Below are 15,643 nucleotides of genomic sequence, written 5' to 3' on the forward strand. Positions count from 1 at the left end.
AGCACCGCCTTGCCGGGAGCAGGAGCACCCGTGGGGACAAGGCGGCCAGACCCACCGCAGGGTCACGCAGCACGGACAGGGACAAATCCACCTGTCGGGAGGAGGCAGATGTCCCCGTCGGTTCCCGCTCCCTCCCTGAGCACCCAAGCTGGCACCCGCTTTTTTCCCGGCTGGCTTCACCAAGCTAGCACAGCTCCAGGGATGCTACAGCCATCCCAGAGGGTGCCAGCTCCGGTAACCCAGCGCTCTCTAGTAGATTAGCCCAACATGGCAAGTGGGGCAATGAAAACGTTGCCCGCCCCCCCCCCCCCCCCCCCAAAAAAAGTGACCACATTCTGCAACAGGGAACACACAAAGATATTTTCTGATGAAAAAAAGTAATGAATCCCTTATTGCCCGAGGGCTGTCAGCGGCATGTGGCTCATTAACAAATCACGTAGGCGGGTTCGCGCCATGTGCAGCCTGTAGACACAGACTGGAACTCCATTAATAGCCGAGCTTTCAGCCAGGGAGAAAACAGACGCCCCGGCAGCCTTTCGGTAGTTACCGCTCCCCAAAGGGGTCGATGGCACTTTCCGACAGCTGCCTCGAAAACCCCAGCGCGGCCGGGGAGAGCTGCGGCAGCGGGGCGTGCAGCAGCCCCGGCACAGCCAGACACGGCGGCAAACCGTGCCGCGGCGACCAGATGCCGGACGACGGCACCCAGGGAAGCGGCGAGACCAGCGGGTGCTCGAGGGGTGCGTTTCCCCCATCGCCCCGTCCCACGTTGCGCCCCGGCTGCCCCAGGGAGTCACGGCTCAGCCGCAGGGTTTGCAGGAGGGTCCGTGCCCCCGGCACGCAGGAACCGGAGGGTAAATCCTGCCGAAAAGCAAACCGCCGACAGACGTACGGACCGGCAGACGTACAACTCGAAACCAGAGCAGGGTGGCCAGTCCCGAGGACGCTGGAACGGGCACCGAGAGGCTGCAGGCAGTGAGACACCGTAGGTAGCACATGAATTCATATATAGTAAAAAGTCTTTATTAAGAAGGCTTTGAAGTCAAAAAATAAAACTCTTGATACAATTTTCATAACCGTCAAGTCAGCTCAGCAAATATATAATCAGTACTTTAGCCATGTAAGGTTAAAGGTCCGTTATTTTCTTTTTAAAATAAAATATATTTTAGTTTTTAAAATTTATTCAATAAAGTACATATTTTCCTATAAATTCCCTACATATACATAAAGAGGTAAAAAATAAAAAAATAAAACTAAAAAAAAAAAAAAAAAATAAAACAAAACCAACCACAAAATAAAAAGGTGATAGAAATCTGTCTGGGTTTTGCAACATGGTGTGTTAACTGTGCCCCCTCCATCCCGTGAGCTCCCCTGCCCGTCCCGGCCCCTCCAGCCAGGACCCCCAACCTCTCGTCACACGTTTTTGGGCAGTTTTCACATTGGCAAAATAGAAGATAGACCTGCGTTACAAAAAAAAAAATATATATATATTTATAGAACCGTCAAGAATCATCCAAAAAAATAACTACATACAAAAAGAACGACAACAAAAAAATTATAATAATAATAATAGAATGATTTTAAAAAAATAAAAGACAACCCTTGTGTGTCCTAAAATAAAAAGTGCAACCGGACCTTTTCTTTCTGTTTATTTAACTTTGCAAACTGAATACTGTTATTTGGGAAGGACTGTTGAAGAACAGCTGGGCTTCCTCCTCCCAGCCGCCACAGCTGGGTGAAGAGTTAAAGCTATTCTGTAAACATTGGAGTTTCTTCCTCTCTGCAGTCTCACACCCCTCTTCCTCGTTGTCTTCGTCAGCCCCTTCTTCCCCACCCCTCCCGACCCCCTGTATTTCGGCCACCCTCCCGCCCCGCCGTCCTGCCCCTCTCCGCCTCTCCAGCCAGCAAGCAGCAGCCTCTCCTTCCCCCCCCCACCCCGTGCGCCCATCGGATCCGTTATTAAATAAAAAGGTCGATTTAAACAGTTTCAAGTCCTTAAAAAGTTGTGTCGGGGTGGAGAGGAGGGCTGGCCGCCCCGGCGAGCTGGACCCGGCTAGGAGAAGATGTGGATGGCTTGCGTGGCGGGAGTGTGGCAAGCGGGACACTCGGGCTCGGCTTTGCCGCAGATGCGCATGGCACACTCCATGCAGAAGAGGTTGTGGCCGCAGGGCACCAAGGCGGCGATCACCTCGCTCTCGAAACACACCATGCACTCGCGGGAGCTCTTGCGGTGCCCGTCGGAGCTGCTGGAGTCGGTGGGCGAGCCCGAGGCGGCGGAGATGCTGCCGGGCAGGGAGGAGGAGGAGGAGTAGCCGGTGCTGTTGGAGAAGGAGGACAGCGAGCCTTGGGTGGGCAGCCAGGACAAGGTGCTGACGGGGTCGCTCTGGATGCGGCGCGCTAAGGGGTGGTCCAGGGCCACGCCGCCGCTCTCGGGGAGGGTGGGCGAGTGGCGCGGCGTGGCCGTGCCGCTGTTGCGTCTCTGCGAGCTGTTGATGGAGGAGCAGCTGCTGAAGGCTTGCAAGGGGTTGCCCGAGCGCTCGAAGGGCGACCAGATGGTGGTGGGTGTGGTGAGGTCGAGGGCCAAGAAGTCGAAGCCGAAGTCGCACTCCTCCGAGCCCAGCGGGGCCGGCGGCTCGCCGAAGGTGAAGCCGCTGCTGGTGCTGTAGGGGCTGGTGGGGCTGGCGTCCGCCACCCGCCCGCTGTAGTAGGACTCGGTGGAGGTGCTGCCCAGGGAGCTGAGGCTGTCGTTGCGGAGGGCGGCCGAGGGGCGGCGGGCAGGGTGGGGGGCCTTGGCCCACAGGCTGGCCGTGCTGCCCTGCAGGTCAAGGCAGACGTCGGTGCCGTTGGAGTGGAAGTCGTTGTCGGCATTGACGTCGATGAAGGAGCCTGTCCGCATGGTGATGTGCGCCTCGATCTCCTCCCTAGCCCGGTCCACGTTCTCGGGCATGCCCGTCACCTCGAAGACAGGCTCCTTGTCCCGGCTGGGTGTCACGATGTAGGTGTGCGTCTGCTGCTGGATCCGCTTGATGGTGGCTCCCTTGGGCCCCACCACCAGCCCCACCACACGGTACGGGACCCTCACCTGGATGGTGGTCTGTCCCGGCAGGTTGGGGGGCCCCTGCATCGCTCCCGTCAGCCCGTTCACTTTGTTGCGCGTTGCCCGGATCATGGAGAAGTGCTCGGCGGCCGAGAGGATCTCCCTTTTCGCCATCTCCACGTCCTCCTTCCTCCCAGTCACGATGAAAACGGGCTCTTCGCCCCTGACCGGCGTCTTGATGTACGTGTTGGTCTTGGCGCGTAGGGCTTTGATTTTGCAGCCTGCAAAGCGAGAAGGGGGAAAAAAAACCAAAATGACACGTCAAAGCTGAGACCTCGTGGAGAGCCCTTGCCCACCCAGGATGGGGAGATGCAGGACCAGCAGGTCCCTTTGGTTCTGCACCTGCAGCACAGACACCCTCGGAGAGAGGGGTCCCTCTCGCCTCAAAGGCAGCCAAGGGCTCGCAGCTTGGTGCTGGGGGGCCGCACCGGCTCGTCCGAGACACGCCAGGCCCCTGGCACTGGCCTGACCCTCTGCCATCACCTCCTCCGCGCCACAGCGGGGATCGGGGACCCGTGGGACGCAGCCTACCGGCTGCCCGGCTCCCGAAGGCTGGGACAACACGTGGACTGATTGGGGCTGGGGCAGGCAGCCGTGGGGGCAATTTCTGGGCTGTTGAGGGGATGGGAAGCCGGTTTTACACGAAAGGTCTTTAAGGAGGTGCAAGGAAAAGGCTTGTTTGGATCCTGCAGGTTTGTCGACACCTCTCAGCCAGCAGCTAAGCCCAAGAAACAGCCCCGGCCGCACCCCAGCGGCAGCAGCGATGGCCACGGAGGGATGGGGGAGCTGGGGCTCCCCACGGCTGGGCGGCACAGGCACCCCCGCCTCCCTCTCCCTGCCCTCAGGGAAGAAAAACCAGGGCAGAGAGGCTGCGCTCTCGCCGGCTGGGGCAAGGGTGCTCACGGGGCACCGGCTCTCCCTGTTCTGGAAAGACCTGCTTCCCCTGCACGAGGAACATGATTCAGCAGGCAAAGCCCAAGCTGGGACGAAGGAGATCGGGGCTTTGCTGCTGGCTCTGCCTTCGCCTCGCACAGCTCCGGGCAAGTCCCTGCCCCTTTACTCCCATGGGCGAGCTGGGATGCGGCTGCGAGTCCCTGCCAGTGCCCGTCCAGCGAAAGGCTCCCGGCTCTCCTCCGGGACCGGTCATTGCTGCTCTCGCCGAGAAGCCGCCTCCGGCTGCAAACGCAGCACCGCTCCCTGCAACCCCAGCCCTGCTAATTGCATCCGCTCTGCCTGCGCTCCAGTGCACGCACTTAATTAAATTCACATGAGCCAGGCACACCGCACCGGGAGCTCAGCCTGGCTGGCCGCCCTCTGCTCCCGGCACACGAGGGCGAGTGACCCCGTCTCCCACCTCCCACGCACTCCCTGAGCTTTGCAGGGCACCCAAAGCAAAGCCAGGAGCCCGCAGGGATGGAAGCTGCCCGATCAGAGCCCAAAGACCGTCCCCGTCCCCTGCAAACGCTGCTGCTGCAGATCCACATCGATAAATAGCCGCACACCGGCGGGGACGGCTCGACTCCTCGCAGACACAGCCAAGGCAGCCGCAAGCGCCCAGCTGGCTCCTCCGCAAACGGCTCGCTCGGAGCACTCCTCCTCCTCTTCCCAGAAGCTCCCTGAGGAAGGGCAGGGCTGCTCTTCCAGCTGCCAGGCTGGAGAAGGGAGAGCCCTGGAAGGTTGGACTCAGCCAGGGTTGGGGCGGCGCACGATGTTCGCACAGGTCTGTCCCAAGCAGGCAAATCAACCCGCGCTCGTTAGCAGCTGGAGAGCAGAGCCCTAACAGGAGCCATGCTATTCCCGGAGACCCGAGCACGGTGCATTTATCAGGGCATTAAGCATCATGAATAACAAGTAGTAAAAAAACTGTCAAAATAAGTGAGCAGCAGCTGTCCTGGGTGTCACAGCCCGGCATTTTGGCAGCACTAACCCCTCCGACAGCCACATTCAGGGAGGTGACGGGTGATGACACTGACCTCTCCAGACACTTCCTCCAAAAAAAAACCTCGAAAGCAGCTTGCACCAGCCAGCACGGCCCCTGCCCAGCCCCAGGCTGCCCTGGGGTGCTGGCAGCTCTATGTGTGCCCTACCTGGGACTTGGGTCCCAGCACGGCGACAGGCAGGTTGGAGGGGAATCTGGGAGGGGAGCAGGCAGATAAGCAGCCAGATAGAACTGGGGAGGCAGGAGACCTGCTGAGATCTCCCTCCTAAAGGGGGGAAAACCCTCTGGATTTCATACAAGCCAGGCTGAAAGCATTTGAAGGCCACCTCCAAGCACTTGCTGCAATCAAACAAATGTTCCTCCCACCTTGCATTGCCCCAGGGATTCACTCCCAGCTGGGGGGGGGAGCAGGACAAGCCCAAATTCAACCCTTCCTACCACCGGCCGGGCTCAGCCAGGCAGAGGCAGCGCTGGGAATGGCACAGAGCTGCCCCGTTCTCCGGAGCCGGGGAAGGAATTGAGCGGCTGCGAGGACACGCAGAGGGGGAATGTGGGTGGAGAAGGGTTTGACCGGGCTTTTCCTAATTTAGGATAACAACTGGAAGGTGTATTTCTGGCTGGGGGCATATGGTGGGGAAAGCAACGGCTCAGTCATTGGGGCAGGGCAGAACCAGCAACCATCAAAGGTGAAATTTTTTTAAGTACGTGCCAGCTTCTGCGAGGCCGTCCAGAATGAGACAGTGTCCTGCAACTCCCACGTTTCCCTCCCTGATTTATTCCGGTACTATAGCTCTCCCCCTGCTCCACTGCTTGGCAAAACCGGGACGAGCACAGTGGCAGCGGGCAAGGGCAGCCGGGCTGGGAGCCACCACGGGGCTCTGCCGGCACCTCCCGGGGACACCAACCTCACACCCAAGATCCAAAATTCGTCTTTCAGAGCAGGAAGCAGCAATTTCAAGATCCAAAGGTATCGGCAGCTGCCAGGAGCTGTGAACGGGAACTGCTTGAGAGCCATGTCCCACAGGGGGAACGGCACAGCGAGGCTCCTCCTCGCCCTGCTCCACCACGCCGGCTGCACCGGTGGGACCGAACTGATGCTACGGCAGCACAAGATGGAGGAAGAGTTTATCCGGCTGCTCCTTGCGAGCCCTTCCTAGGGGCAAAACCAAGAACCTGGATTAAAAATTAAAGGGGTGTCTGGCTTGGCCAGCTCCACCCTCCTCAAACAAGCAGGGCAGGAAAAACGCACGGGACCCGTGGCTGCCGGACGCTGCCGGGGCCACCGTGCCCACGCCGTGCTGGGGCTGCCCGCGGCACAGCAAAACGCACCACGGGTCAGAGCAGGTTTTTCCGATCCTGGCGTAAAACGAGGACGGCGGCAGGTCTGGGGCAGCGGGGGTGCTGGCTTGCCTCCCTGCCGGCCCGCAGAGCCGCGTGGGAAAACATTGCAGAAAAGGAGGTATCGGCCAAGGAACCGCTTGTCTGAGGCCACGTGCTGGCATCTGCACCGGGAACCGGAGCCTCTGTTGTATGACGCACCGGTGAGTGCTCCCAGATGGGCACACTGGGGACGTGGTGGGAGCAAAGCTGGGACGGCACCGCGGCCCCATCCAGGGCCCAACGTGTCCTGCCGCTGCCCCCAATCCCAAATTCCACCTTTGTCCCCCCCCCTCAGCTATGGGGAATCCCAGGGAGCAGGTCCTAAAAGTCCCAATGGGGAAGGATGGGCAGCCTCCCCGAGCTGGGATTCAGTAAAGCGTTTAAACCCACACGGCGGAGCGAGCTGTGGGTCTGCAACACCAGGGACTGGTGAAGAGACACAACCTCACAGCAGTACAACCCGTCCTCCATCACATCTGCGCCCCGGAGAGGCGGCTGAGCCGAGGCTGCTCCTGCCCACGCTCAGGGAGATGCTGACACCCTACGGCCAAGCCCCCCCAAAAGCCAGACATACTCAAACCGCACAACACAGGTGGTTTAACCAGCAACCTGCAACTGGGGCAATGAGTCACACCAGTATGAGATATTTCAGATGAGCCTCCGCAAGCCCCCACCCCAGCACATTATGAAAACACCATCCCGGAGTGCTGCATCCCTCTGAAGTCGGTGCAGCACAACCCTACCGTGCCAGATGGGGCTCTGGAGAGGACCAGGGGCCACCCGGCATTGCCGGCGAGCCCCACCGCAGGCACCCCCTCGCCCTGGCATTGCCAGATCAAGCGCCTTACCTCAACCAAGTGGCAGCAGTTGGCATTCCCATGTTTTACCTTGAGAAGGGCCGCTGAGCAGCGTTAGTGACGAGAGAGGAGGAAAACAAGGTGCCAGACTTTGCTACCAGTCTATAAATAAGGTGGCTTTAAAAGCAGCTTTCAGACCCAAAAGGAAACACCACCAAAACCTGGGAAGGGGAGCAAACCCAGGGGTGCTACAGCCCCAACAGATCCCTTCTCAAGACCAGAGCCTGGGAGTGGCTCGGTCACCACGTTACAGCTCTTGTTACAGAGCTCCGAGTCCCCATGGGCCCCAACTCATCACGTCAACCCGTGGCCATGCTCAACTGCAAGCAAACACCCTCGTTCCGGGGGTCTCAAGCACGTGCAACCCCCAGCGAGTCACAGCCCTCGCACCACCGCCCAGCTCTGCCTGCAAAGACGGCACCAACGGAGGGGTGCGAGCTGGACGCTCCTCTCAAACCCTCCCATCTCCAGACTCCGCACCGCTTCTCTTCCTCCCACTGTCACCAGCTCCGAGACGCTCTCTGCCCACCCGGCACGGCTCCTGGCACACTCCACTCTGCAAAGCTGCCCCGCGGCGCCCTGGCTGGACCCGTCCCACGTGCCCTCGGGCTGAGAAATCACTGGTTTTGGAAAAGAAACAGAATCTCAGGGAATTCTTCCCAGGATGATGCGGTGATGGAGGCAGCACCCCAGGCAAGGCTGATGCTCTCCCTAAACGTCCTCTCTTGGCACCACCAAAGAGGACTTTGCCCTCTGCCAGGAGCTCCAGTCGGATCAGGGCTGCGACTATCACAAGACCCCGTGAAAACCAGTAGCGCGCAGGCTGGGAAGTGCCTCTCCATCCTCTGCGCTCCCACCGTTGCCCAGACAAGAGGCAAGAGACCCGACGCAGCTCATCCGCTCGCTGATCCCCAGCATGGCCCGGCCAGCACCTGCTTTGACACAGGGTGGCCTCCTCCACATGAGGGGGACAAAGCCAGCCGTGATCCCCTTGGCCAAACCACACCTGCCTTGACCCAAGGAGCTTTGCACTTGCAGTGCCCAGCTCCAAGCTATGAAAACCCAAGAAAGAGCCAACAGCACTTTTCTGGAGGAGCCTTTGATGGCATCGACCAGGAGGACCGTGTTCATCGCAGCCTCGGAGCCAGCTGATGCTGCCTTACACTCAGCCAGCCCTCTGGAACACGCTACCCGCTGCAGAAAGAAGTTGCCCTTCCTCTTCCCCAGCTCTGCAGCATCTTCTGGCCTCAGATCCGGCGTTACGGCACTCCCGGTCCCCTTTTTCCCCCGTTACAGGCAAATAGCACAGGATGTGCCAGGACTGGGGCCAGACGTGGAAGAGAACAGGTTGCACCTCCATCGCATCTCATCTTCCCTCTTGCTGAGTGTTTCCTCCCATTTCTCTGGAAACAGTAATTAATTCATCCTTGCAACCACGCTGCAGGAGGCAGGCACATCACACCTTTGTTTCTTCTCCAGACACCGGGAAAAGCGAGGCAGGGAGGCTGGGCTCCTCGCCTCGGGCCGGAGAGGAGGAAACCAGTGCCAAAGCCAAGACGCGCAGGCAGATACTTAAGCGATCAGATCAATCTGTGCGACCGACTTCAGGAGCGTCTGGCTCTGCTACGACCCAGAGAGCTGGGAGGAGGCAGCCAGGCCAGCCTCAAAGGACATGGCATGATGGGCAAAGGACAGCAGAGAGCAGCAGCTCAGGGCTCAGAAATATGAGAGGATTCAGCGCAGCCCCAGCAATCCACCGCAAGTTTACAGATGCTCGGGCTGGGCCAGAAACCAAGGCCTGTGGTCTCCCTGCACATCCTCCAAGCACCAAAACGCCCGCTGCGCTCTGGCAGGGAGGAGAGGTGCCGTATTTCATCCTTCCCTGGATCTCACCTTCGAACATCCCAGCGTCTTCTATAAACGGCAACTTTCCCAAATCCTTCGCAAAGCTGCGAACGCTCCCTGCATGTTGCAGATGGGGAAGCGGAGCCCAGGAAAGGAGCCATGACTGGCTCCGTCCCACGAGAGGCACGTGGCGTAGAAGGGGAGATTAGAGCCCGGGGCTCGTTGGGGCAGAAGCTGCTGGAAACACACGTCCAAAGCCGGGACGCCAGGGAGCAACGCTGCCATGGTGCCGGCATGCAAGAACCAGGGCGGCTCTAACACCCGGCCCGCCCCATGCTCCCCAATTCCCTTTTCCCCAGTGATTTCTGTTATCACCACCGCTCTTTTTGCTGGTGAGCGAGGTCAGCTCATACCGCTGCAGTCAATGCCCACAGCACTTTTTGGAGACAGTCCCTCCCACGGTAGGAGTCATGAACGGGCTTGCACGCAAAGGCACGGCCACGTAATCCCGCTAGGCCAATGCTGCTTTTTGGTAGCTGTGTGGGCAGGGAGGAGAAAACAGCAGATTCCGGCTGGCAGACACCACTCCGCACCATCACCGATGCCGATCCGGGCGAGGGGTCGTGGCAACCACCTCTCCAGCTCAGTCAAGAAAATACAGATGATTTGCTCTACACAATGAAGATTTACCTGCTGCTGCTCCCTTCCGGAAAGGGTTAAATTAGTGGATCTGGAGGAGAGAAAATTAAAGAAAAAGAAGTAGGAGAAATCAAGTCCGACAGCCTCTGGCCCACCTCAGCCCGCATAGGACAGCCGTGCATTGGTCTGATGGGCAAAGCCATGTCCCTACTCACCCTAATGGCAGCAAGGGGCTGCCGGGCTCTGGGGACAGCAGGACCGGTCCCAAAGCGCCCCGAGAGCTGCTCCTCAGCACAGGGTGTATGGGGAGAGAAACCCAGTCTTGCCCCAACTCAAGACTCTTCCAGGGCACCCAACATCCATGCCTTCATCCCTTCCTACGTTCCAAGCGCGGCGGCAGCACCACAAGCGCCCGCTCCCCCGGGTCATGGCCGGGCTGGGCAGCGCAGGAAAGACAAGAGCGATGGGGACACCGTCTGAGGGAGTCCGACCAAGCGCCGCAGTGTCACCAGTGGCACATCTTGCCACCGGAACGATGCCAGGCCCCACAAAGCACCCCAAGGTTCGGTTCCAGGCCGCTGCATAGCCAGAGCCCCGCTGCCGCAGGAGGTGGCCAAGGGAGACCGGCACGCAGGGACCTGGGGACCAGAAGGACCCAGGAGCCAGCACAGGTGCAGGAGGATGAGGCGAGCAAGAAGGGCTCTGCTCATTTTCAAGCTTGATGTGAGACCTGGAGAGGCAGGCAGCTGCGAACGACCTCGGTATCGCCCCTCCTCAGGCTGTACCGGCCTCACGCATCCCCAATTTAAAAGAGCTGCTGGTGGTACCGAAGAGAAGCCAGAGCACAAAGACACTCCGCTGACAGCCCTGTCCCCTCAGATGCCGCCCAACCGCACCCCCCACCAGCGAGAACCAGGGCTGCCAAGTGCCGAGCCCCCTTCACGCCAAAAAGCCAGCACAACAGGGCCACGGCATGGCGTCCGAACAGGCCGGGAGCTGTAGAAAAGCTGAGACCAGGAGAAGGGCAGGAAACACACGGGGAAAAACCCCTGGGAAGAGCTGTTCCTGCCCGCGGGCTAGGGTGGCAGCGGGTAGCTCTACACCATTGCCGGCCCCAGGTCCCCTCCGAGCCCACCGGTGGGACATGGTGTCCCCCCAGCACCCCTCCTCAAGCTGGTATAATTTTTTTTTTTTTTTTTTTTTTTTAAAGCTCTTTTCCAGGAGCCCCACGAGCCTGTGCAGCTTAGCGAGCATCCAAGCTCCGCACAAGGTGTTTGGGGCAGATAGCCGGGCGCACGTTTAACTCATCGGGGTGCCGGCGGCGCAGCACCGGGGTCTCACCACAGCTGGAACGCCCGACCCCAGCTGCTGCGAGAAAGGGTGCCAACCCGACAGCTCGCCGGGCCGAAAGCAGCCGTTCCTCCAACCTCCTTGAACTCACAGAGCCGTCGCGTTTCCCCAACGGAGGCCGGACCCCATTACAGGTTTGCTTTCGAGTTGCCGGACCCCGGGGTTCTGCAGAGCCCATCAGCGAGGCCACCAAATCCAGGTCCTCCATCCAGCCCGGGGAGAAGCAGGATCCTCCCGAGCAGGGCGCGGCACCGCGCTTCCTCTCTTCTGGCAACGGAGCAGGCTTTGCCATGCCGCTCGGCTGCTCCGGCTGGGTTCGGCAGTCCGGTGGGGACCCCACGGCCGGGGCGGTGGGACCAGAGAGGGGTGCACGGAAAGTTGGGAGGCCGGGAAGCGGGGCCGGCTGGGAGGCAGCGCAGGCCAATGGGAAGCGCAGAGCATGATGTCACCGCGCTCATCACAGCATGGCTCTGGCTAACAAAGAGAACAATGAGGCTGCCCAGCTCCCCGCTTCCCCCCAGGAAAAAAATGCTCCCCCGGCCCCGCAGCCCCCTTGGCCAGGGAGGGATGGGAGCCGTGGGAGCGAGGGCAAGGCCGGGATGCCAGAGCCCTGCGTGGCAAAAACCTCCCGGAGGTCAGGCTCCCTGCGAACCGAACTGCCCGTCGCCGCCGGGATTCCTGCGGGCGGCAGCTCCCTTCTTTATTTCTTCTTTTTTTTTTCTTCTTAAATTCTCCTCCTTAGAGGTCTTGTCTTTTTTTTTTTTTTTGTCTTTTTTTTTTTTTTTTAAAAAAAAAAAAAGGTGAAACTTTGGTTAAGGGCTGTTTCAGATTTCCTCAAGACAAAGCCCACACCAGGCACACCCACCCAAGGAGAGGGCTGGGGCTGAGGCGTGCCCGGGTGTCCTTTTGTGACAGCTGAGCGGGAGCGGGGGGCTTCGCGCCCCTCCGCTTGCCTGCAGAGCTTCGTTCACCGAATAAACCAGCGGATTCATTATCATTTATATACGAGGTCTGAGATATCGAGCATCGCTTACACGCCGAGTCCGAGATACCGAGCTGGAGCTGGGGGGGTGGGGTGGGGGGGGGGCTGTAGAGGCGCTCAACTACAATAAAACCAAAGCTTTCGCCTGCACTTCGTGTCCTGGCAGCTCCCACGGACTCGCGTGGCGCCCGGGAACTTTCCGTGTGCCCAAGGTGTTTATCATCATCCCCCCCCCCCCCCCCCCCGTGCCGTTTTTGCTGGCCTATATAGTTTTAATTAATATTTACAGACGGCGCGCTGGGGGAAGGCACAAAGAAGAGCAGCTCGCTCCCAAAACCCAGGGCGAAGGCGCGTCCGCGGGAGGAGCTCCAGGGCCGCGGGATTTGTCGCCGTTAAGTTTCCGCCTCCGCGTTACCGGGCACGGAGACAAAAGCCCCCAAACTGACCCAAATAAAGCGGGGCCGGGTCGGGCCCGCTGCATCCCGCGGGAGGCGGCGCCGCAACCCCGGGGCGATCCGGGAACGGGGTGTAAGGACCGGGGCTGGGGGGGGGGGGGGCGGACAAAGAAGGGGGGGGGGGGGTCCTCCCCACGCGGGGCGGGGGTGTTACCTTGCCGGCCCACGATCTCGGCGACGTGCTCGGAGCTGGGCACGGGCACGCACTCGGTCATGTTCACGCTCTTCTTCCTGCTCCCCAGCGCGCCCAGCGGCTCGGCCAGCAGCGCGGCGGGCGGCGCCAGGTGCGGGGCGAAGTTACCGAAGGCGGCCGGGGAGGAGGAGGAGGAGGAGGAGGAGGCGGCGGCGGCGGTAGCGGCCGGGGGGGAACCTCCGCCGCCGCCGCCGCCGCGCTCCCGCGCCTGCAGGCCGCCCGGCCCCGCGCCTCCCGCCGCCGCCGCCGCCGCCGCCTCCGGCTCCTCGCCGCCCGCCTCCGCCGCCCGCAGCCCGCGCTCGCCCGCCTCCTCCAGCCCCAGCAGCGAGAGCTGGTCCAGGGCGAACCTCAGGGCGGCGGCTTCGTCCTGCGCTGCCGCCGGCGGCGGCGGTGGCGGCCCCTCCCGCTCCCGCCCGGGCTCGGGCTCCGGTGGCGGCTCCTGCCCGGCGGGCGGCGGCGGCGGCGGGCTGAGCAACGCCAGGCAGCGCGGCGGGCCTCGGGCGGGCTGTCCGCCTTCGGGCTGGTAGATAGAGCCGGGCATGGCGGCGGAGCGGCGGCTTGGCCGGGAGGGGAGCGGAGCGGGCCGGGGCGGTGGCGGTGCCCGCCGCACGCCGCCTCTCTGCGCGCGACCCCCCCCCCCTCCCCTCCCCTCCCGCCGCGCCGCCTCCGGCCCCGCCCCGACGTCAGCCCGCCCCGACAATGGGCCGCGCCCCGGCCGCGCGCATGCGCCCGCCCCGCCGGGAACCCGGCCCCGCCCCGCCGCAGGAAGGGGGCGGGGCCGGCCCCGCCCCTCCCGCCCCGCCCGGCAGCCGGGCCCCAGCTCGGTGCTCCGGGAGCTGCCGGTGCCCGTCCCGCTCCCACCGGGCCCCAACCTGGGCGGGAAGGCACCGGGGGGGGTCGTACGGGAGACCCGGCGGAGCCACAGCAACGCGCTGCCCTCCCTCTACGGCGCCAGCACCGCGTGTTCTCCGCCGCGAAGCCCCGGTCCGGCCCCTCCTTTGCGGAGATGCCTTAAAACCGATGTCCAAGCCGGGAGAGGCGGCAGGCTCGGGGCCGCCGGTCGCCGTTGCCCCGGTAATTTGCAACCGCAGCGTTCTCGAGTCAGCGGTCCCACCTCCCCGAACCCCAGTAACGGACCAGGCGAGTCGGGGACGGCTTCGCACAAACCCTTTTATTGACGGGGGGGGGGGGGGGGTCGTGGTTCCCGGTAAAGAGCAAAACCGGGAGCGGCGAAGCAAAGCAGCAGCTCCTCACGGCACCCGGGCGGGCTATTCCCATCCACCCGTTTCACGCACACCGGGACCACGCACGGTTTATCAAAGCACTCGAGGGGATGGAGCTACGGCAACAGCTACTCCTTGGGTGCTGAACGACATTTCCTTCTTGCCGAGTTGCAAAAGTTAAGAAAACACAAAGCCTTTGTCCTTTCACCTTTTTCCCTCGTTAGTTCCCATTTTGCAAGGGTTAGTTGCCATTTATCACGCTCAGCAGCGAAGCAGTCATCTGGGTTTTGCTTCCAAAAGAGCCTCAACAATTTCAGCGGCTCGGATGCCCCCAGACCGTGAGGATCTCGACCACCTTCCCCAAGCCTCCCCCACCAGAAAGCCACCACAGCAGGTCCCTGGTGGGACGGTTTCTCCCCCCACAAAGGCAGCTGGCTCACTGCAAAACAACTACCTCCAAATCATTTGTTCCACCCGGAGCCATCCCTTTACAGGGACCTTCCACAGACGGAGCTTTAAGACACCCTTCCCGGCAGTGATGGCACAACCACACTAATTCACCCTAACAAGAGCCAGACCAATTAGCTGCTCACCCACTACCTCAAATGCCCAGGTGCTCAAATTCCACAGGTCCTATTCTCAAGCTTCATTTTCACATAACAGTCTTGCCCAACCGCTGTCTTTGGGACTAATTCAACTACTTGGTTTGGGATTGTTTTCAATTACAAGAACCATCAGCGTCTGGTCTAGAAACCCCCACTTCAAAATGCCCACTCCGTTGACATTGCACAGATCCTGGGAAACATTAACTCCTGCTGGTCAGTGGCCCAAACACACAACCCACGCTGTCTGTCCTTGTGCTTCTAAATTTTGCCCTTCAGCTGGTGACTCTCCTATGGATAAGGACTTTCACCTTCCGACACTCCGCACGGGTCACCTTCAACTTCTATGGAATCTTTCCAGCAACATAACAGTCACCAGAAACTGCCTCCTTCCTTCTTTCCATTTCTCCTACCTGCCAACTAAACCTAATATCTCCCAGCTGCTAAACAGTTTCACAACAACAGGCAACAAGCTTCCTCAACTCCTCTTTTACCTTCAGAGGTCTTGGCAGTGAGGTCCCACCGGCTCTTTCTTTCTGGACGGCTGCTGCAGAAGAAGACTGGAGCAACTTCTGCCTTCCCCCCCCGAAGCGTTCACGGCTCAATTTCACGGAGATCCATGCGTATCCATCCAGACTCCTCGGTGCTTACACAGATGCATTGGCATGAGCGCAGCTCTGGGAATCCTCCCACTTCAGACTCATCTTCCCCATGCCACAAGCTGTTCAGAGCTGGCAGGCTCCAGGCGTATTACAGAGAGCTCGCACCTACCGCAGACTGAAGCTTCTCCTCCAGGGACAGATGCGGCAAAACCAGCAGATTTGAGCCACGCAAACTGGCTGTGAGACATCTCCCCCTCTCACTTCCCAAAATATTTAACTTAATAAGTTGAAACACCCCACTAAACTACTAAAGATAGTGGGTTTTCCATTACTTGAGACAGAGCAGTGCAACCCCTCCCTTCTGAGCTTCTCCCATTTCCAGTCAACACGGAAAACTCATTAATGACCAACATTACGTCTCTGCTAACTTCTGTGGGCACCCTGCACCACCACATCAGCCTACACCTGCATCAGAACACGTC

At 60.5% G+C, this 15,643-nt stretch overlaps 1 protein-coding gene across 1 annotated transcript; it reads right to left on the reverse strand.

Annotated features, from left to right (window-relative positions):
• Positions 1–1,825: 1,825 nt before the first annotated feature.
• Positions 1,826–13,283, reverse strand: MEX3D (mex-3 RNA binding family member D). The gene is given in 4 exon segments (XM_049808493.1): positions 1,826–3,315; positions 12,696–12,855; positions 12,858–12,938; positions 12,940–13,283. Coding segments are annotated over 4 exon segments (1,842 nt in total). The 5' UTR covers positions 13,276–13,283; the 3' UTR covers positions 1,826–2,050.
• Between the last annotated feature and the right edge of the window lie 2,360 nt (positions 13,284–15,643).

The sequence above is a fragment of the Accipiter gentilis genome, chromosome 8, assembly GCF_929443795.1.
Source record: "Accipiter gentilis chromosome 8, bAccGen1.1, whole genome shotgun sequence".
Classification (NCBI taxonomy): Eukaryota; Metazoa; Chordata; class Aves; order Accipitriformes; family Accipitridae; genus Astur; species Astur gentilis.